General features: G+C 59.0%; 1 protein-coding gene across 1 annotated transcript; it reads left to right on the forward strand.

The window, feature by feature from the left end:
• The first annotated feature begins 2,479 nt into the window (after positions 1 to 2,479).
• Positions 2,480 to 22,078, forward strand: PCSK9 (proprotein convertase subtilisin/kexin type 9). Its single transcript, XM_038753166.1, has 15 exons — positions 2,480 to 2,781; positions 4,965 to 5,053; positions 6,097 to 6,339; positions 6,899 to 7,143; positions 13,194 to 13,387; positions 14,033 to 14,150; positions 14,398 to 14,531; positions 15,263 to 15,404; positions 16,422 to 16,621; positions 16,816 to 16,999; positions 18,148 to 18,318; positions 19,038 to 19,189; positions 20,705 to 20,885; positions 21,154 to 21,329; positions 21,616 to 22,078. Exons 1-15 carry the CDS (start codon positions 2,605 to 2,607, stop codon positions 21,814 to 21,816), a joined length of 2,607 nt encoding a protein of 868 aa, XP_038609094.1. The 5' UTR covers positions 2,480 to 2,604; the 3' UTR covers positions 21,817 to 22,078.
• Positions 22,079 to 22,216: the final 138 nt, after the last annotated feature.

Genomic DNA, 22,216 nt, shown 5'->3' on the forward strand with positions numbered 1-22,216 from the left:
CCTTTTTGCCAAATCCAACGGGTTCTACTCCATCCTAATCCTCCTCAAACTTTCAGCTGCCTTTGACACTGTAGATCACTCCCTTCTCCGGGAAACATTATCCAACCTCAGCTTCACTGACACTGTCCTCTCCCGGTTCTCCTTCAATTCCTCTGGCCGCTCATTCTCAGTGTCTTTTGTGGGCTCCTCCTCTGCCTCCTACTCCCTAACTGTGGGGGTGCCACAAGGCTCAGTTCTGGGTCCCCTTCTATTCTCCATCTACACCCCCTCCTTTGGAGAACTCATTTGCTCCCACAGCTTCAACTACCATCTCTCCGTGGATGATTCCAAATCTACTTCTCCAGCCCTGACCTTTTTCCTTCTCTGCATTCTTGCATTTTCTCCTACCTTCAGGACATCTCTACTTGGATGTCCCGCTGACATCTCAAATTCAACATGCCCTAAAAAGAACTCCTCATCTTCCCCCGCAAACCCTGTCTTCCCCTTGTCTTAGCGTGTTTGAAAGCAGTAGGGAAGAAGCCAATGGAGCGTGAACAAAGGGTGCGAATCCAAGTGCAAGGGCGACTTTAGGCAGAGAGCTGTCTGACTTGGGCACCTACTATATGCAGAGCGCTGTACTGAGTAGTAATAATAATAATTCTGGTATTTGTTAAGCACTTTCTGTGCGCCTGGCACTGTATTAAGCACTGGGATGGATACCAGCATATTGGGTTGAACACATTCCCTATCCCATGTGGGGCTCACAGTCTCATCCCCATTTTACAGATGAGATAACTGAGACACAGAGAAGTGAAGTGACTTGCCCAAGCTCACACAGCAGACAAATGTCGGAGCCGGGATTAGAACTCGTGACCTCTTGACTCCCAAGCTCATGCTGTATGCATTACGCCAGGTATGCGAAGTGCTGTCCATCCTGGGCACCTACTATGTGCAGGGAGCTGTACTGGGCTCTTCTTGTGAGCTGAGTGTTGGACTGAGTCCACTGACACCTCAGGCAACCCTCCCATCCTCCCCCGACCCGGGCCAGGTACAGCAGCTTGAAGCAGGATGGGGGTTGCCCATGGCATGGGGGAGCGGGACTAGGACCATGTGGGTGGAGGAGGGAGAGTGGGGCGGGCCAGCAGCCAAAGTGGGATTCGAACCTGCTCCTGGGACATGCAGCGGCAGCTTCTATTCCAACAGTGTCCTCATCATTGGGTTTAACGCTCTCCATCACCTCGCCCCTTCCTACCTCACCTTGCTTCCCTCCTTCTACAACCGAGCCCGCACACTCCGCTTCTCTGGTGCCGCTAACCTTCTCACTGGGCCTCCATTTCACCTGTCTCGCCACAGACTCCTGGCCCATGTCCTGCCTCTGGCCTGGAACCCCCTCCCTCCTCAAATCCACCAGAAAATCACTCTCCCCCATTTCAAAGCCTTACTGAAGGCCCATCTCCTCCAAGAGCCTTCTCAGACTAAGCCCCACTTTTCCTCATCTCCCTCATCATCATCATCAATCGTATTTATTGAGCACTTACTGTGTGCAGAGCACTGTACTAAGCGCTTACACACAGCTCCCTCTTCCTTCCCCGTCACCCTGACTTGCTCCCTTTGCTCTTCCCCCCTCTCTCCACCCTACAGCACTTATGTACGTATCTGTCATTTTGATTTATTTATATTGATGTCTGTTTATTTGTATTGATGTCTGACTTCCCCCAACCCCCAGACCGTGAGCTCCTTATGGGCAAGGATTGTCTCTCTTTATTGCTGTACAGTACTTTCCCAAGTGCTTACTACAGTGCTCTGAACACAGTAAGCGCTCAATAAATATGATTGAATGAATGACAGTTTCCCCGCCTCCGCTTGCCCATGTCCCGGCCCCGCCCCCAGTTCCAATGTGACCTTGAATCTGAAATGACCCCTCCGCCCCCCTCCCTTAGGAATGCCCAGCCAAGGGGGTGGGAAGGGTGGGGGCAGACACTGAGTCCTCAATTCATGCCCCTCTGTGCAGCGTCCCCAGGTTTCCTGGCCCAGCCCCCGGCCCAGCCCCCCCGTAGCCCAGTCGCTGGCCCAGCGCCCTCAGGCCGGGCACCCAGGATACCCCGTAATCCACCTGCCCCTCTCACTCCCTCCCTCCAGGCCGCAGGTCTCCCCCATGGTGGGAGGGAGCAATGGGGGTGTCTCATACACACACACACACACATACATGCCCCCACCCCCTGGGGATCCAGAAACACGAGCACACAGACACACACGCCTGCACGCAGTCACGCAGACACACACCTGCTGTTGTCCTCTGGCCCACCCCCCGGGGCAAGGTGAGGGACCAGTCGGTCAGTCGGTCGGTCGGCAGGGCTGTGATCGCGCCCACTCTCGCTCTGCCTCATTAAGAACCGGCTACAGCAGGACCCGGTCAGGATCGGGCTGAGCTCCGGCTTCCTCCAGCCCGGCCAAGGCAGGGAAAGAAAGAAGAAGGGGACGACGAGGAGGAAAAGGAAAAGGAGGAGGAGAAAGAGGAGGAGGAGGAGGAAGAAGAGGAGGAGTGACCTGTCCTGGGTTCCAGCCGGATCCCTGCTGCGGTCAGCTCCCAGTCTGAGGTCACCCCGGCCCGGCCCGCTCGAGGCCATGGCGGAGGATGCATCTTTCCGCCCGGGCCTCATCGTGCTGGGCGCGTTCTTGGTGGCCGTGGGCATGTTCATCATGAGCACGGATCGGCCGCAGGTCTACATCACTTTCTGCGCCGTGGGGGTCGGCCTGGTGGCCATTGGGGTCATCTGGAGCCTGTGCCGCTGCTACCCCAAGGTAGGCGGGGCCCCCGTCCCACCCAGCCTCCTCCTTGCTGGGGGCCGGAGAGGAGCCCGGGGGTCAGCGGGGAGACTCGCTCCCTGAGGATCCGGGTCCCTCTCAGCCTCGTCCCCTGCCTCCACCGTCCCTGGCCCATCCAAGGAGACCAGAGGTCAAGAGCCAACCCTTCCCGCCGTCGGCCTCCCGAAGCAACTCTCAGCCGGGGAGGGAGGTCCTGGGAGCCCCCATGACCTTGCCGGGGCCCCATCCTGACCACGGAGAGTCGTTGAGGGGTGGTCGTTGCCCAGAACTACTCCCTGGAGCTTCATTCTCACTGCCTCACTACGGTGACTGTGACAGCGGGGGTGGTGGTGATGATAGGCTGGTGATGGTTGCTGCGATGGTGGTGGTAGTGGCGGGGAGGATGATGGGCAGGAAATGTGTCTACAAACTCTCTTGTACTGTACTCTCCCAAGCACTTAGTATAGTGCTCTGTGTGCACTAAGTGCTCAATAAATGCCAATGATTGAATGATTAACAGTGGTGGTGATGGCAGTGAGGATGACGATGGTGGTGTCCATCTAGGAACCTGACTTCTGGCTCAAAATCTTTCTGGAGAACATGGAATCCACTCCCCCCCACTGCCCAACCAAACCTCTCCCTCAGCAGTGTCCGGTCCCCATGGTGACAGGCAATGGGATGGCAGGAAGATTGGGTACTGGGGTGGGAGCAGGGGGCAAGCTCCCTGGGGTGGGTAGGACGGAGCAACGGAAGAGGTGGGCAGCATGGCCTAGTGACAAGAGTGCGGGCCTGAGGATCGGAGGACCTGAGTTCTAAATCCTGGTCCACCGCTTGTCTTCTGTGTGACCTTGGGCAAATCACTTCATTTCTCTGTACTTCAGTTTCTTCATCTGTAAAATGGGGATTAAGACTGTGAGCCCCATGTGGGACATGAACTGTGTCCAACCTATCTTGTATCTACCCCAGCACTTAGTACAGTGCCTGGCACATAGTAAGGGTTGAACAAATACTATTATTATTATTATTATGGAAGAAGTGACCTGGGGCATTCCACTGCCTTCCAGCAGGTCCCATTCATTCATTCATTCAATCATATTTATTGAGCGCTTACTGTGTGCAGAGCACTGTACTAAGCGCTTGGGAAGTACAAGTCGGAAACATATAGAGATGGTCCCTACCCAACAATGGGCTCACAGTCTAGAAGGGGAAGACAGACAACAAAACAAAACATGTAGACAGGTGTCAAAATCGTCAGAATAAATAGAATTATAGCTATATGCACATCATTAACAAAATAAATGGAATAGTAAATATGTACAAGTAAAATAAATAGAGTAATAAATCTGTACAAATATATACAAGTGCTGTGGGGAGGGGAAGGAGGTGAGGGGGATGGGGAGGAGGAGAGGAAAAAGGGGGCTCAGTCTTGGAAGGCCTCCTGGAGGAGGTGAGCTCTCAGCAGGGCTTTGAAGGGAAGAAGAGAGCTAGTTTGGTGGATGTGTGGAGGGAGGGCATTCCAGGCCAGGGGAAGAATCAGAATAGCTGGAAGTGACCACTCAAGGACTCAGAGACCACAGCGTTCTTCCCCCTTCCCCAGGCATCAACGACTTCTTAAGGTCTTCTGGGGCTTGGAAGTCCTTCCGTGGGTCTGGATGAAATCTTTCCTGCTGTTCAGAGTTCAGGCAACAGGCTGCCTTTTCCTTCCTTGTCCCCTGAGGCTGATGGAGCAGGATGGAGGATTGAACTCATCCTCTCCTCCCCTCACAGGAGCTTTGGGGTGAAATGCAGTGGCTGGGGAGGTCAGGGGCACCAGGGGTGGTGGGAATTCATCTTCCCTTCGTCTCTGCTGTCTCTGTCTGTCTCTGTGTCTCTGCTAACTCGCTATTAAATTCTGTCCCCCGCCTACCTGCCTGGCTCTGTCTATCTGCCTGTCTGTCTGCTAGCACCCTCTTTAATTCTGTCCCCGTCTACCTCTCTCTCACTGTCTTTCTGTGTGTCTCTGGGGAGCTAAGCAGAGATCAACAACCTAACGCTGATCTGGCAAAGAAGAACCACAGGTTTAGATTATTTGTTGGAAGCTGCCTGGGGCCCAGGGTGGGTGGGCAGGGGGTGTGGGGCAGCGGTGGGTGGGCAGGAGGCAGAGGGCAATCCTCTTCAGCCCCTTCCCCGTGGGCTTGCAGGTGACGTTTGTGCCTGCTGACTCCGACTTTGAGGCGTTGCTGGCGCAGAAGCTACCGAGGCCTCCAGAGACCGGGTTCGTGGAGAAAAAGTGAGTCAGCTCCCGGGGGGGGTGAGGGTGGCAGGGATTGGGGCAGTGGGCCAGGCCTGCATGTCTGCTGGTGCCTACCTACTGGGGACCCTCAGGCTAGCTGGGGTCGGGGGAGGGAGAGGGTGTGAGGGTGGGGTCGGGGGTGGGATGTGGAAAGGGCTCAGAGAAAGGGAGGGGACGTGGCTGCATGGGCTGAGGGTGTGATGGGGGCTGGGGCGGGGGCTGGGGAAGGAGGACTGGGGCCCAGGAAACTTCTCTATTATTATTATTATTACTAATAATAATCATAATCATATTTATTGAGCACTTACTGTATACAAAGCACTGCACCTTGGGCAAGTCACTTAACTTCTCTGAGCCTCAGTTACCTCATCTGTAAAATGGGGATTAAGACTGTGAGCCCCACGTGGGACAACCTGATCACCTTGTGTCCCCCACCAGCACTTAGAACAGTGCCTTGCACATAATAAGCGCTTAATAAATGCCATCATTATTATTATCATTATAAGTGCTTGGGAGACTATAGTATAACATCAAACATCAGTTACCTCATCTGTAAAATGGGGATTAAGACTGTGAGCCCCCCAAGGGACAACCTGATCACCTTGTAACCTCCCCAGAGCTTAGAACAGTGCTTTGCACATAGTAAGTGCTTAATAAATGCCATCATTATTATTATTATTATCATCAAATGCATTCCCTGACCACACCGAGCTCACAGTCTACAGTGGAAGGCAGAATGGCCCGCTGGGCTCTCAACAAACCCTGGACTTTGCCCCTCCGAGTGAGGGCCCCCAACCCACAATGTCCCTGGTGACCCCCACCCCCATCCCCACTCCCCAGCCACCTCCTCCCACATCTCCCAGGATTTCAGGCCTTTGGGATTGGAAGTTCTCCCTGAGGTCTGCCTGAGATCTTTCCTGTCAGTGGGCTGGATTTTCCATTCTTCCCTCCCCTCCCCCCTCCTCTCCCCAAGGCTGATGACCCCTCTCACCCCTACCCCACCCCGGCTTCAGGAATTCCCCTGCCTCGGTGTCCCTCAGGCCCCAGCCACCCTATACCTGGCTGGAGGAGGAAGCCAGGCCAGCCCCTCCTCCCGTCATCTTCCACCACCTCCAGCTGGAGCCTGAGGGCTCCGGAGGGCACCGGGGGGCCCGAGGGGCTGACCAGCTGGACCTGTGTGAGCTGGGGGGCAGCGGTGCCCAGAGACCCGTACAGGCTAGCGTGGAAGTCCACCAGGGCCCGGATGGCAGCAAGAGATCGAGCCAAGGCCCGGCAGAGGACTGGTGAGGGGCTCCGTGATGGACTGGGGAGATTGGCCCCTCCATGGGTTGGGGGGGGGGGGGGCTGGGGGCAGGGAGGACTCTGGGCCAAGATGAGGGGCCTGGGGGTGGGGGGATTTGGGGGGCGATTAGCCAAGTTTGAGGGTCAGCCCATGGGCTGGGTGAGGCAAGGCTGGATGGGGGCTCTTCCAGGCACTCTCCTACCCCCAACCCTAACCCCTGCCTTGCCCTGACCCAAGTTCTAATGCTACTTATTTCCAGAACTTTTCTTTTCGATTGCACTTGAACTTTGATCTTCAGCCTTCACGGCAGTAGGCTCAGTGTTGGGCTGTTTAGTGGGTGACCCCTGGCATCCGTCTCAACCTTTCCACCCTAGCAGATGTAGCTATGGCCACCCTTCCCCCCCTAGCCCTTTTCCCCATGGGCCTCCTCACCCTCAGCCCTGACATCCCGGGCCCTTTCCCTCTCTAGCCCTTTCCTTCCCTGGCCTCTCCCTGCCCCCATGAACCCCTCCTTCATCCTGGGTCCCACCTCCCCTCACTGGCTCCCTGTGCCCTTACAGCTGGGCAGCCCCCGCCCAGGCCCGTGCCCCTCTGGCCTCCTTCCTGGACAACGAGGATGTCTTCTCTTCGCTGGAATCCCACTGTAGCCACGCCGGCCTGCTTCCCCCCGGACAGCCCACCCTTGACCGCTACGGAGACTTTGCCCTTATCGACGCAAAGGAGGAGGTCCTCGTGCCCCCTGCCCCGCTCCCTGGGCCAGGCCCAGCAGGGGGTCCAGCAGCCACCCAGGAGGGGAGACCCGAGGAGCTGGGGAGTGGGGAGAAGGAGGAAGGGGAAGACAGGGAGGAGGACGGGGATTTGTTTTACGGGCTGAGGGATGGGGACGGCCGGGTGGATGGGGACTCAGATTTGGAACTGGACGTTTAGGGGGTTAAGCGAGGGGTGGGAACAAAAGACTCCACGTGGCTTTCTCTGTGGAAGACCAGATCAAGTCCTACACAAAACTGCAAAGACTTTCAGTGTGTGGGACTCTATGGGAGCTAGAGATTCCCGCCCCTCAGCAGCACGTCCTCGGTCAACCGCTGACCCAGCCAGCGAAGGACTCTGTGTTGGACAGGCCCTATGGGATGCGCAGAGGAACTGTGAGCTGGTTACCCGCCCCCCTCCCCTACCCCGGAGACCCGCTCTTATGGTCAGAGATGGACTTTCCAACCCCCCCGACTCTCCCCTCTCCAACCCTGACTCTCCCCAGTGACCCAGCATGGACCAACCAACATCCCTGTCTCCCCAGTGACCCAGCATGGACATCCATCATCCCTGACGCTCCCCTCTCCAGCTCCGACTCTCAGTGACCCAGCACGGACTGTCGGACACCCCCGACTCTCCCCTCTCCATCACTGGTTCCCTCAAGTAACCCAGCTCGGAAGGTCCAATGGGGAATAGCAATTCGTGCTGGATGGGGAAGAGCAATTCCCCGCCGGTGGTGTTCTCCCACTCCCTTCTGCCTCGCCCTGACTTGCTCCCTTTTCTCTTTCCCCCTCTCCCAGTCCCATAGCACTTAAGTATTTATCTGTCATTTTATTTATTTGTACTGATGTCTGTCTCCCCCGACCCCCACCTGCCCCTAGATTGTGAGCTCGCTGTGGGCAGGGAATGTCACTGTTGATTGTTATAGGGTACTTTCACAATCGCTTAGTACAGTGTGCTGCACACAGTAAGAGCTTAATAAATACCATTGAGTGAATGAATGAATGGTGGCAGGTCCATCGGACAGGGTAGTAGCGATAATGAAACTTTCTAGTTTAGGGGGCAGTGGGAGGGTCTGTGAAGGGAGCGCCCTTCCAGCCGGGAGAAATCGCCCCCCCCCCGCAGCAGGGAAGAAGCATGTTGCATGACTTGGAGTCTCAGGAGAGGGGGAAGATGGGAGGATGGACCAGAGGAGTATAGGAGCAGCGTAGCCTAATAGAAAGAGCCCGGGCTTAGGAGTCAGAGGATGTGGGCTCTAATCCCAGCTCCATCACTTGTCTGCTGTGTGACCTTGGGCGAGCCACTTAACTTCTCTGTGCCTCAGTTATCTCAGCTGTAAAACGGGTATGAAGACTGTGAGCCCCACATGGGACAACCTTATTTCCTTGAATCTACTCCAGTGTTTAGAACAGTGCTTGGCACATAGTAAGCAGTTAGCAAATACCATATTATTATTATTATTATTATTATGGGGAGTTTTCCAGGCCAGGACTAGAGCTGTGACGTGCTGTGTCTCCGAGAGCCACAGAGCTGGCCGGACGCTGACCGGGAGCTGCCCAGGGTCTGATCACAGACAGTGGCCTGGTCCATTGGCTCTCCCAGCGCCCACCTTTCTCTGCTGAAGGTCAGAGGGTGGGAGGGGCGGGGGCTGTCAGAGCACCCCCGCCCCCAAGACCTCAGTGCCCCTTGGCTGTCCTCCGACCCCTTTGGTCTCTGGTGTCTATTTCAGCCGAGAAGCAGCCTAGCTTAGTGGAAAGAGCACGGGCTTGAGTGTCAGAGGTCATGGGTTCTGATCCCTGCTCAGCCACTTGTCAGATGTGTGACTTTGGGCAAGTCACTTTACTTCTCTGTGCCTCAGTGACCTCATCTGTAAAATGGGGATTAAGACTATGAGCCCCACGTGGGACAACCTGATGACCCTGTAACTACCCTAGCACTTAGAACAGTGCTTGGCACATAGTGAGCGCTTAACAAACGCCATCATCATCATCATCATCGAAGAGCCCGAGCTTGGGAGTGAGGGGACCTGGGTTCTAATCCCCCTCCACCACTTGTCTCCTGTGTGACGTTGGGCAAGTCACTTGATTTCTGCTCCACCAATTGTCAGCTGTGTGACTCTGGGCAAGTCACTTCACTTCTCTGTGCCTTCGTTACCTCATCTGTAAATGGGGATTAAGACTGTGAGCCCCCCGTGGGACAACCTGATCACCTTATATCCTCCCCAGCGCTTAGAACAGTGCTTTGCACATAGTAAGCGCTTAACAAATGCCATTATTATTATTATTATTCTCTGTGCCTCACTTACTTCGTCCGTAAAACGGGGATGAAGACTGCGACCCCCACTTGGGACAACCCGATGACCTTGTAACTCCCCCAGCGTTTAAAACAGCGTTTGGCACGTAGTAAGCGCTTAACCAATACCACGATGATGATGATTATGATCCCTGGCAGTCTCGCCGCCCGTGGCAGGCGACGGGATCCGGAAGGGGTCAGCAATCCCCCGGCCGAGCCGGGGAGAAGGGGCGGTTTGGGGGAAGGGGGTGGGAGGGCCACCGAGTCCCCGGGCCGGCCCAGGAGGTCGGGGCCGGGCCGGGGCGGGAGGGGGCGGGACCCCGGGTGGTTCCCGGGGTTGGATCGTGCGATGGCGTGACTGGGGGGCCCCCGCCCCCGGAACCGCCCCCACGGGCCGAGGGCAAGGACCGGGCCCACACCCCGGACTGGCGAGACAGGGCCCGGAGAGGGTGCTGGCAGAGCGCGGTCGGGGCACACGAAGACCCTCCTCTCTTCTCCTCTCCTCTCCTCTCCTGTCCTCTCCTCTCCTCTCCTCTCCTCTCCTCTCCTCTCCTCTCCTCTCCTCTCCTTTCCTCTCTCCTCTCCCCTCTCCTCTTCTCTCCCCTCTCCCCTCTCCTCTCCTGTCCTCTCCTCTCCCCTCTCCTCTCCTGTCCTCTCCTCTCCCCTCTCCTGTCCTCTCCTCTCCCCTCTCCCCTCTCCTCTCCCCTCTCCTCTCCTCTCCTCTCCCCTCTCCCCTCTCCTCTCCCCTCTCCTCTCCTCTCCTCTCCCCTCTCCCCTCTCCTCTCCCCTCTCCTCTCCTCTCCTCTCCCCTCTCCCCTCTCCTCTCCCCTCTCCTCTCCTCTCCTCTCCCCTCTCCCCTCTCCTGTCCTGTCCTGTCCTGTCCTGTCCTCTCCTCTCCTCTCCTCTCTCCTCTCCTGTCCTCTCCTCTCTCCTCTCCTGTCCTCTCCTCTCCCCTCTCCCCTCTCCTCTCCTCTCCTGTCCTCTCCTGTCCTCTCCTCTCCTGTCCTCTCCTCTCCTCTCCTGTCCTCTCCTCTCCCCTCTCTCCTCTCCTCTCCTCTCCTGTCCTCTCCTCTCCTCTCCTGTCCTCTCCTGTCCTCTCCTCTCCTGTCCTCTCCTCTCCTGTCCTCTCCTCTCCCTCTCCCTCTCCCTCTCCTGTCCTGTCCGGTCCCGTCCCGCCCTGTCCCAGGCCCCCCGGGCTTCGGGACGGCATGGGCGGCGGGGGCCCGCGCCCGGCGGCGCTGTGGGCGGCCGTGTGGCTAGCGCTGTGGCTCGGCCCGTGGGGGCCGGGGGCCCGGGCGCAGGCGGACGAGGACGGGGAGCTGGAGGCGCTGGTCCTGGCGCTGCCCGGGCAGGAGGAGGCGGAGCCCGGCCCGGAGCCCGGCCGGCCGATGCCCCTCGCCGCCCCCTTCCAGCGCTGCGCCCAGGTGGGCAGGGGACCGGACCGGGCCGGACGGGGCGGGGGACAAGACCCCCCCGCGCCTCCCCCGGGGGCGGGGAGGGCAGCTGGACCTCGGGGGCCCGCCGGGGGAGGGGTGCGGGCGGGGGCACCGCCACAGACCCCATAACAGTAATGATGGTATTTGTGCAGCGCTTACTATGCGTCAGGCACTGTTCTAAGCGCTGGGGGAGAGTCAAGGTGATCAGGTTGTCCCACGGGGTGCTCACAGTCTTCACCCCCATTTTAACAAGAAGAATAATAATAATGATGGCACTTGTCAACAGCTTACTATGTGCAAAGCACTGTTCTAAGCGCTGGGGAGGCTGTAAGGTGATCAGGTTGTCCCACGGGGGGCTCACAGTCTTCACCCCCATTTTAACAACAAGAAGAATAATAATGATGGCACTTGTTAAGCGCTTACTATGTGCATAGCACTGTTCTAAGCGCCGGGGAGGCTATAAGGTCATCAGGTTGTCCCACGGGGGGCTCACAGTCTTCACCCCCATTTTAACAAGAAGAAGAAGAATAATGATGGCACTTGTTAAGCGCTTTCTATGTGCAAAGCACTGTTCTAAGCGCTGGGGAGGCTATAAGGTGATCAGGTTGTTCCACGGGGGGCTCACAGTCTTCACCCCTATTCTAACAAGAAGAGGAATAATAATGATGGCGTTTGTTAAGCGCTTACTATGTGCAAAGCACTGTTCTACGCGCTGGGGAGGCTATAAGGTGACCAGGTTGTCCCACGGGGGGCTCACAGTCTTCACCCCCATCTTAACAAGAAGAGGAATAATAATGATGGCGTTTGTTAAGCGCTTACTATGTGCAAAGCACTGTTCTAAGCGCCGGGGAGGCTATAAGGTGATCAGGTTGTCCCACGTGGGGCTCACGGTCTTCACCCTCATTTTACGGATGAGGTAACTGAGGCCCAGAGACGTGAAGTGACTTGCCCAAAGTCACACAGCTGACAAGTGGTGGAGCCGGGATTCGAACCCATGACCTCTGACTCCCAAGCCCGGGCTCTTTCCACTGAGCCACGCTGCTTCCCTGAGGCAGCCGAGGGAGCTGAGGCACAGAGAAGTTAAGCGGCTTGCCCAAGGTCACCCAGCAGACAAGTGGCAGAGCCGGGATTAGAACCCACGACTTTCATGACTCCCGGGCCCGGGCTGTAGCCACTACACCATGCTGCTTACTTCGGGTGCAGCTGCTTCGCCCATTTCTCCACTTTCTCTCTTTCCTCCTCCTCTTTCTCCCCCCTCTTCCCTCCCCTTTACTGTCTGCAGCATGGCCTGATGGGTAGAGCACGGGGCTGGGAGTCATCATCAATCGTATTTATTGAGCGCTTACTGTGTGCAGAGCACTGTACTAAACGCTTGGGAAGTACAAGTTGGCAACATATAGAGACGGTCCCTACCCAACAGTGGGCTCACAGTCTAAAAGGGGGTGACAGAGAACAAAACCAAACATACTAACAAAATAAAATAAATAGAATAGATATGTACAAGTAAAATAAATAGAGTAACAAATACGTACAAACATATATACATATATACAGGTGCTGTGGGGAAGGGAAGGAGGTAAGATGGGGGGATGGAGAGGGGGATGAGGGGGAGAGGAAGGAAGGGGCTCAGAAGGTCATGGGTTCTAATCCCCGTTCTGCCTGGGCGAGTCGTTTCACTTCCCTGTGTCTCAGTTCCCTTCTCTGTCAAAGGGAGATTAAGACTGTGAACCCTATGTGGGACAGGGACCGTGTCCAACCTGATCATTTTCTATCTGCCCCAGTGCTTAGAACAGTGCCTGGCACATAGTAAGCGCTTAACAAATACTGTAATTATTATTCCTTCCCCACTCCCTCCTCCCTTCCCATCCCATTTGCCCAGGGGACCATCTGCCCTGGCTCCAGAGACCCTCCGTCGGGCTGAACCGACACCTTACAGGGTCTCCTGGGCACAGAGTGTTTGCCAACACCTTAAAATGCTGCAGGCTGAGCACCCGCCCCTACCCAACACTTTGTTGGGTGCCAGCTGTGTTCAGAGCTCCGTACTGGGCGCCTGCTGTGGACAGAGTGCTGTGCTGGGCACCTTCTGCGCGCAAAGCCTTGCTTCGGGTACATGCTGTGTTCAAAGCACTGTCCTGGGCACCCGCTGTGTGCAGAGCACTGTATTGTGCACCTGTTGTGTGCCGAGCATAGGCATTACTAGTGTACCCTGGGCACCTGCTGGGCAGCTCACAGGGGTTGGTGGGACCCTGGCAGGGGGCAGGCGATAGGGCCCCAGGACAGGGGCTCTAAAAACTGCAATGGGGTGGCAACTAGAGGTGTGGCCCCTGGGTGAGGGGGGCAGAGGGGCGTCGGGGTCTGAGCGGGTCTCCCCGGCTGTGCCAGGATGCGTGGAGGCTGCCCGGCACCTACGTCGTGGTGCTGAGTGAGGGGACACAGCCGTCTCAGACGGAGAAAACCATCCGGCGGCTGCAGGCCCGAGCTGCCAGGCACGGCTACCTCACCAAGATCCTGCACGTCTTCGAGCACATCTTCCCCGGCTTCCTGGTCAAGATGAGCAGCGACGTGCTCGACCTGGTCAGTGTTGGGGCCGCCGTGTCGCCCGCGAGCCCGCCGGTCCGGATCACTGGTGACAGTCAGAGATGGACACGGGAGAGTCAGGGGTGCTGGGTGGTCCGGGCTGGGTCCCCGGGGACGAGTCAGGGATGGAGGGGGGAGAGTCCGAGGTGTTGGATGGTTCGTGCTGGCTCACTGGGGAGAGTCAAGGGTGTTGGTTAGTTTGTGTTGGGTCTCTGGGGCAGAGTCAGCAGTGTTGGACAATCCATGCTGGTTCACTGGGGAGAGTTAGGGTGTCTTCTGTAGTGGGGAGAGCACCCTCCCTCTCCCCCTCCCACTCTGGTCCCACCTACCTAGGAAACTTGCTTCCTGTGCGAGAACCTATTTCTCTGAGCAGCGGTCAGCAACCTACCCTCTGTCCTCTGGTCCCTCGGTCGCAGCCTCCTCCTCCCAGGACTTGTCTCCTCCTTTGCGGCCTGTCCAGGAGGGGAGTCCGGCCCGGGTCCCCCGTTTCCCAGGCAGAGCCTGGGTGTTGGTCTGACCAGCGGGGACCATGGGGCCCAGCCCTCAGGGAGTCTGCCAGTTCTTGAACTTGCCGCTGGAACACGGTGAGAGTGGGGAGGGAGAGAAGGTCACCCACCGGGTTCGTCTCCTGGCCCTGCGCAGGCCCTGCGGCTGCCCCACGTCCGCATCATCGAGGAGGACTCGCTGGTATTCGCCCAGAGCAGGCCCTGGAATCTGGCCAGGATCGCCCCGGCCCCTGGCCCAGACACCATCCCCCCTGGTACGTCCCTCCTGCCGTCTGGCCCGCGTCGTCCCACCCAACTCCGGGAATGTTCTTTGACTCAGCCCCCCGGTGGAGCCCCTTGACCTGGCTGTTGGGGGTCATCTGTGTGTGCGAGGGGCCGGAGGAGAGGGCTCCTTGGAGCCATGGTGGAGGGCCTCCTCACTGTCCACTATCCTTGGTGGGGTTGTGTTGTGGGAGGTCCCATCCCTCGCTGAGTCTCCCCCCTGCCCTAATCTCTCTCCAGGCCGCGGCAGCCAGGTGGTCGTGCAGCTGTTGGACACGAGCATCCAGAGCGGCCACAGGGAGCTGGACGGCAGAGCCTTTGTCACTGACTTCCAGCATGTTCCTGACGAAGACGGGACTCGCTTCCACCGGCAGGCGAGTACACTGCCCCTCCCAACCCCCACCTACCCATTCCTGTCTGCCCTGAAGACCCGCTTGACCTTACCTGCCCTGCAGACCCCACCTGCCCCTTCCTGCCCCTCAGGCTGCCCCTGCCCACCCCACCTGACCAACGGACCCCTCTGGGCCCCACCTCTGCTCCCCCGAACCCCGAGCCCCTAGCTTCGCCTTCCCCACAGACTGGGCATCTCCCTAGAACCTGGGTGACCTTGTGGCCGTTAACAATGGCAGGCAGGTCCCCCGGCCCCGGACACCCCGTGTGTCCCAGAGTCTGGCCGCATTGGGGAGAAGCGGGGTTAAAATGCCACTTTGGCATCACTGTGTCCAGGGTGGCAAATCTTACTTTCCCATTTACTAACTAGGTTAATTAATTAGCTCATTTCCTACTGTGCTAATTACCTTGCCAGCACAAAGTACGTCTGTCTCTCCTGTCACTGTCTCTGTCCTTGTCTCACCCATCTCCTTGTCTGTTTCTGCTTCTCTGTCTCTCTCTGTCCCTCCCCCTCCCCCTCCTTAGGCGGGACCACGAGCTGGGGGGAAGGGCTGCCACATTAGGTGCAAGAGGAGGGGTGGGAATCTGTGAAATGATCTGAAGCTGGGCTTGTTGGGGGAGGGGGGTCGGGTGAAGGTGGAAGGAGACCCCTCCCGTTGTCTACCGGACATTTTGGGGTCCCTCCGTCCCAACGGCACCCGCCCCCCACCCCCAGGCCAGCAAGTGCGAAGGCCACGGGACCCACACGGCCGGTGTGGTCAGCGGCAGGGATGCCGGCGTCGCCCCGGGCAGCCGGGTCCACGGCCTCCGCGTGCTCAACTGTCAGGGCCGGGGGACGGTCAGCGGCGTCCTGTCCGGTGAGTCGCTGCGGCGGGGGGGCAGGGCCGGCGGCCGCAGGGATCTGAACTAGACTAGACTAGAGGAGTCTCTCTCTGGGGTCAGGCCCACCAGCCGCCGCCACCTGCCTCCGGGCTTGGTCCTCCGGACCGGCCAGCCCCGTGGGCGGGAGCCCGTTGCCCCCAGAGGAGCAGCTGAGCCGGACCCACGCACGGGAGTCGACACCGGTGCGTAGGGGGCCGAGCCCCCTCCCCCGTCTCCCCAGCCGGTCCACCGGGGCAGGAATGGCCCCGGGACCTCAGATCCGGCCGGGCCGGAGCCTCCACTGGCCGGAACCCAGTTGGTTTGGCCATGGCCACGGGGTGGGGGGGGCTCCTCCGCCCTCACCCCCACCCTGGGGGCTTTGAGGGGGTCACAGGCCTGATTGCCCGACCAGAGGCCGCGGTGCCTGCCTCCGCTGGGGGTGGCAGAGGCTCCTCCCGGCCCCCAACCCCGGAGCCCGGTGGGACCGGTTTTATCCCGAGACACTGCAGGTTCTGCGCACAGCCCCGATGCTGAGGAAGGACACAGAGCAGAGCGGAGGGCCACAGTCACCCGTAGACAATCGGCAGTAGTGTTGCCTGAGCCCCTGCTCAGGAGCAGGCGGAGGGAATGTGGCCCTGTCTCTGCCCCTGGATCAGTTTCTCTGCCAGGCCATCGGTCAGAGGGTCGGGGACAAGTGGTGGAGGGCAAGCGGGGACTCACCCCTGGCCATTTATTCCCTAGGACCTTAGCTCCACCCCTGAGACTCCATGCTCACCCCCCTGGTTTACCGGCCCCCGGCTCCCCTGTCCAACGGCCTCCCGGACCTCTCCTCTAGAAGGATTCCCTGTGCTTGGCGCCCCCGGGCCCAGCTCCCGGGGCCTTCCAGGCTCGGTCCCCCCGGCCCCCTAGCAGGTCTTTCTGTGCTTGGTTCCCCCGGGTCCCCTATGCTTGGTCATCCCGGGCTCCCCGATCCCCCCGACCCCCTGGCAGGTTCCCCCATGTTCCGTCCGCAGGGCTGGAATTCATCCAGAAGGGGCAGCTCGTGGGGTCACCGCTGCCTGCACCGGTGGTGTTGCTGCCACTGGCCGGGGGCTTCAGCCCAACGCTGAACGCCGCCTGCCGCCGCCTGGTGCACTCGGGGGCTGTGCTGATCGCCGCGGCTGGAAACCACCGGGATGATGCCTGCAACTATTCCCCTGCCTCTGAGCCCGAGGTAGGGGGGACAGGGCCAATGCAGCGGGCGGCGCCCCTCCCTCCGCCGGCCCCACTCTGAATTCGGTCCCTAGGAGCCAGGCCAGCTGGGGGAGGGCGGGGCGGACAGAGCAGGTCGGGGCAGCCAGAGGAAGGCTGTTTGGCCGCAGTCAGCAAGCCCTTCAGTCTCCCCTAACCCTGACCCTTGGACCGCAGGTCATCACTGTCGGGGCCACAAACGCGCAGGACCAGCCGGTCACCATGGGGACACTGGGCACCAACTTTGGCCGCTGTGTGGACGTGTTTGCCCCCGGCGATGGCATCGTGGCAGCATCTAGCGACTGCAGCTCCTGCTTCACTGCCCAGAGCGGGACATCGCAGGCTGCTGCCCACGTGGCTGGTGAGTGGCGATGGGAGGGTCCAGGGGGCGGGGGGAGGAGGAGCCTGAGGGTGTGGAGAGGGGATCCCCATAGGCAGGTGGGAAGCCCTATTTCCCCCATTCTTTCTCCCAACTGTGTATTTTCCCCAGAACTTCCCCAGGACACAGTGTGTGTTTAATAAATACAGTATGGCCTAGTAGAAAGAGACTGGGCCTGGTCATTGGAGGACCTGTGTCCTAATCCTGGCTCTGCCGCTTGTCTGCTGTGTGACCCTGGGCAAGTCACTTTAGTTCTCTGGGCCTCCGTTACCTCATCTGTAAAAAGAAATTAAGACTGCGAGCACTGTGTGGGACATGGACTGCGTCTAACCTGATTAGCTTGCGTCTACCCCAGTACAGGGCCCGGCACATAGTGAGCGTAACAAATACTATATGTATATATAGAGAAGCAGCATGGCTCAGTGGAAAGAGCCCGGGCTTGGGAGTCAGAAGTTGTGGGTTCTAATCCCGGCCCCGCCACTTCTCAGCCGTGTGACTTTGGGCAAGTCACTTCACTTCTCTGTGCCTCTGTAAAATGGGGTTGAAGACTGTGAGCCTCATGTGGGACAACTTGATTACCTTGTATCTACCCTAGCGCTTAGAACAGTGCTTCTAGACTGTGAGCCCACTTTCTAGACTGTGAGCCCACTGTTGGGTAGGGACTGTCTCTATATGTTGCCAACTTGTACTTCCCAAGCACTTAGTACAGTCCTCTGCACACAGTAAGCGCTCAATAAATACGATTGATTGATTGATTGATTGATTGGCACATCGTAAGCACTTAACAAATAACATCATTATTATTATATTCATTCAGTGGTATTTTCTGAGCGTCTACTGTGTGCAGAGCACTGTACTGAGTATATATGTATACATCTCATTACTACTGCTATTAGGTGAGCTGGGAAGAGCAGTGACCCGCCATCCCGCTGGGTTGGCGCCCGGGTCGGCACCTTAGGGATGCGTCGTGGTGGCTGCCTCGTGCACGGCATGGTCGCTGGCGGTGACGACTCCACCGAAGTGCCCTTGCCGAGGGGCAGCTCGGGTTGGGTCTCTCAGAGGGGGAGTCCTCATTCCCCTCCCGCCCCCCACCCTGCTGTCCATCGCCGCCGCCCCACCTGACCCCACAGGGATCGTGGCCGTGATGCTGGACGCCGACCCCAATCTGACCCCGTCCGAAGTCCGGCAGCGAATCCTCCACTTTGCCGCCAGAAACGTCCTGGACGAGGCCTGGTTCCCCGAGGAGCAGAGGCTGCTGACGCCCAACCTGGTGGCCAGATTGCCGCCCGGGCCCGGAGCGGGTAGGTCAGGCTGCCCCGGGTCCCCCCGGACATCAGCAGCGTCACTGGTGGGTCGAGCGGGCCGGATCTCCTGCTTCATCGGCTCCTGCCAGTGAGGGCTGAGGGGCACCTGCTAGACAGTGGCGGGGGAGGAGTGGCTGGGGGCACAGCATTCATGCCAGGGCTCCACCTCCCGCCGGCTCCTCGAGGCCATCGTTCTATGGCTGCTCCTCTCTTTTCAGCTCCCACTGTGGTCCGTGCTTGTTCACCGGGGAGAGTCGGGGATGGAGAGGGGAGAGTCAGGGATGGAGAGGGGAGAGTCAAGGATGGAGAGGGGAGAGTCACGGGTGTGGGATGGTCCATTCTGGGTCACTGGGAGGGAGTCAGGGATGGAGAAGGGAGAGTCGGGGGTTTGGATGGTCTGTCCTGGGTCACTGGGGGAGAGTCAGGGATGGAGAGGGGAGAGTCGGGGGGTTGGATGGTCCTCCCTTGACAATGAAGCCAGGTGTCCAAGAAGGCATCCAGCACACAGTTTCTCCAAGCGCTCTGGAGCCGCTGTCAGAGGCAAAGCTGGGGGCCGGGTGGGGGCCCGAGGCGGGGGCTGAGCCGGGTGGAGACAACCTTCAGAGGCGTCCAGCTGCCTGGAGCCAGGGGAACCCCTCACCCCACCCCTCGAGACCCCACACTCGCAGACGGTGGCTCAGCTCCCCCTCCCCGGTTCGGGGCCGGCTCCACGGCAGGGGAGCAGCTGCTGTTCTGCCGGACCGTGTGGTCGGGGCTGTCGGGGCCGACGAGGGCGGCGGTGGCAGTGGCGCGCTGTGGGGCTGGCGAGGAGATGCTCAGCTGTTCCAGCTTCTCCATCAGCGGGAAGAGGCGCGGGGACCACATGGAGGTGTGTCTGCGGCCATGCGGGCAATAATAATAATAATAATTGTGGTACTTCTTAAGGGCTTACTATGTGCCGAGCACTGATCTGTGCACTGGGGTAGATAATGTTAATCAGATTGGACACAGTCCCTGTCCCACATTCATTCGCTCATTCAATCGTATTTATTGAGCACTTACTGTGTGCAGAGCACTGTACCAAACGCTTGGGTAGTACAAGTCGGCAACATATAGAGACGGTCCGTACTCAACAACGGGCTCACAGTCTAGAAGGGGGAGACAGACAATAAAGCAAAACAGGTGTCACAATCATCAGAACAAATAGAATTAAAGCTAGATGCACATGGGGTTCAGTCTTAATCCCCATTTTACAGATGAGGTAACTGAGGCACAGAGAAGTGAAGTGACTTGCCCAAGGTCACACAGCAGCCAAGTGGCAGAGCCGGGATTAGAACCCAGGTCCTTCTGACTCCCGGGCCTGGGCTCTATCCATTAAGCCACACTGCTTTTCGGTGTGTGTGTGTATGTGTGTCTGTCTAATAATTGTGGTTTTAGTTAGGTGCTTACTATATGCCAAGCAGTGTACTAAGAGCTGGGATAGGTAGATCATCAGGTCCCACATGTGGTTCACAGTCTAAGTAGGAGGAAAAATAGGAATTGAATCCCCATTTTACAGATGAGGGAACAGAGGCACAGAGAAGAAAAGTAACTTGCCCAAGGTCACACAGCAGACAAGTGGCAAGGCCGGGATTAGAACCCAGGTCCTCTTGACTCCCGGGCCAGGCTCTTTCTACCAGCCCACACATGGGCGTATGTATTAGCATGTACGGGCCCATATCGTGTATGTTTGTTAATGCACATGTCTAGTCATGTGCCTGCAAGTGTGCATGTTCTTTCATTCATTCATTCATTCATATTTATTGAGAGCTTACTGTGTGCAGAGCACTGTACTAAGCGCTTGGGAAGTACAAATCGGCAACATACAGAGACGGTCCCTACCCAACAACGGGCTCACAGTCTAGGAGGGGGAGACAGACAACAAAACGAAACAAGTAGACAGGTGTCAATACCATCAACGTAAATAGAATTATAGCTATATACACATCATTAATAAAAGAGAAATACATATGTACAAATATAAACAAGTGCTGTAGGGAGGGGAAGGGGTTAGGGTAGAGGGAGGGGGCAATGGGGAGGGGAGGAGGAGGAGAGGAAAAGGGGGGCTCAGTCTGGGAAGGCCTCCTGGAGGAGGTGAGCTCTTAGTAGGTCTTTGAAGGGAAGGCGAGAGCTAGTTTGGCGGACTTGTGGAGGGAGGGCATTCCAAGCCAGAGGCAGGACGTGGGCCAGAGTGCATGTGTGTCTGGACACATTTCCTGGCCCTCACTGAGCCACTGGACGTGTCCGGCCCTGAGGGAAGCAGAGGGGGCAGCCCTCTGGGGGCCAGGGGGCGGTCGCGACCCCCGGGGACAGGGGGTGTGGCCACATCGGGGACTTTGGGGCCCAACAGCTCTTCCCCTGACAGGTGGCAGGGGACCGGACGGAGTGCGTGGCCCACAACACGTTCGGTGGCGGTGGTGTTTATGCCGTGGGCCGCTGCTGCCTCGGTCCCAGGGCCACCTGCCACATCCGGCCCGGTGTCCCCGTCCAACGTGGGGATGAGAATCACGCCCTCTGCCCCGGGGCCAACGGCTTTGTGCTCACAGGTAGTGACCTTTCCCCAATACAGTCCCCTACCCTGCCCTTCCTCCTGCCCCGACCCCTACCCTGGCCCCTGCCCCGCCCCTTTCCCTGACCCCAACTCAGCCCCTACCCTGGCCCCTGTCGACTACCAGGGTCCGGACCACCCCCATCCCCGCTGATGACAGAGATCTGAGCCGCCCCTGCCCTGACTCCCTTTGACAGTGGGGGTCTGAGTCACCCACGCCACCGCCCCGCTGACGATGGGGGTTCGATCTGCCCCCGCCTCTGCAGGGTGCAGCTCCCGCAGTGCGGCCGAGGGGTCGGCGGTGCCCACCCGGCTGGTGTGGAGGCCCACGGGCGGGCCCAGCGGCTGCGCGGGGCCCAGCGGGGCCGAGGTCCGGGCCTCCTGTTGCCACGCCCCGGGCCTGGAGTGCCGGGTCAAGGAGCACACGGCCGCCGGCCCGCAGGTGGGGCAGGGGACCCCTCCTCCCTCTGGCCATTCCCCTCCCATGGCACCAGGGTGAGAAGGAGGGCGGGAAAGAGGGAGTCCTGTGGATCTGGCAGGGAGACCAGCAGTCCCCAAATCTAGACACATCAATTCCCCTGTCCCTTTTCCTAGCCCGGGGGTGGGGTGTGGGGTGTGAGTGTGGAGGTCAGGGGTTGCGTGGGCGGATTTGGTGGGGAAGGAGCCGTGGCAGGGGGGATGGGGGACTGGGTCAGCCCAGAGGGTCACCGCCTCCACCCCCGCCGCAGGTGACCGTGGGCTGTGAGGACGGCTGGACGCTGACGGGCTGCAACATCTACTCGGGCGGGTCCCCCACTCTGGGTGCCTATGCGGTGGGCGACGTGTGCGTGGCGAGGAGCCGAGACGACGGGGGCACGGTGGGCGCCGTGGCCATCTGCTGCAGGAGCCGGGAGGCGGCCGGGCAGAGGGAGCAGAACGAGCGGCAGTGACGGGCCCAACGGGGAGGGAGGGAGACAGCCCCGGCCCCCTTCCCGTGCCCCCACGGATGGGCCCGCCACCGCCCCGTGACAGTACGATGGCGCTCCAGGCCCCACATGCCGAGCTGAGGTGAGCCAAGCCTCTTCCTCTCATCCAACAAGAGGAACCATCCCCATTTCCTACTGCTTCAGGGCCTCCCAGCTACGGGGTCAATGAGAAGCCACTGGGTTCTCGGCCTAAGCATGAGTACGGCAGGACCGGGGCCCTCGCTCTCCTACTCTCTGCTGGCCACACGCCCTGTCCAAGCGGCCCAGGGTGCTGGCATTTGGTTGGCACGCGGCCCCGCCCAGCGGTATCTCTTCGCGTGACTGTGGGGAGGGCGGTCGCCTGGATGGCCGGATGCAGCCCTCG

This window comes from Tachyglossus aculeatus, chromosome 10, assembly GCF_015852505.1.
Source record: "Tachyglossus aculeatus isolate mTacAcu1 chromosome 10, mTacAcu1.pri, whole genome shotgun sequence".
Lineage (NCBI taxonomy): Eukaryota > Metazoa > Chordata > Mammalia > Monotremata > Tachyglossidae > Tachyglossus > Tachyglossus aculeatus.

Bases quoted from the DNA above. Each gene is read 5' to 3' on its own strand.
- PCSK9 (XM_038753166.1), top strand. From the start codon at position 2,605: ATGGCGGAGGATGCATCTTTCCGCCCGGGCCTCATCGTGCTGGGCGCG. The intron at 6,340-6,898 runs GTGAGGGGCTCC...GTGCCCTTACAG, and splicing joins CAAGGCCCGGCAGAGGACTG to CTGGGCAGCCCCCGCCCAGG. The intron at 16,622-16,815 runs GTAGGGGGGACA...CTTGGACCGCAG, and splicing joins CCCCTGCCTCTGAGCCCGAG to GTCATCACTGTCGGGGCCAC.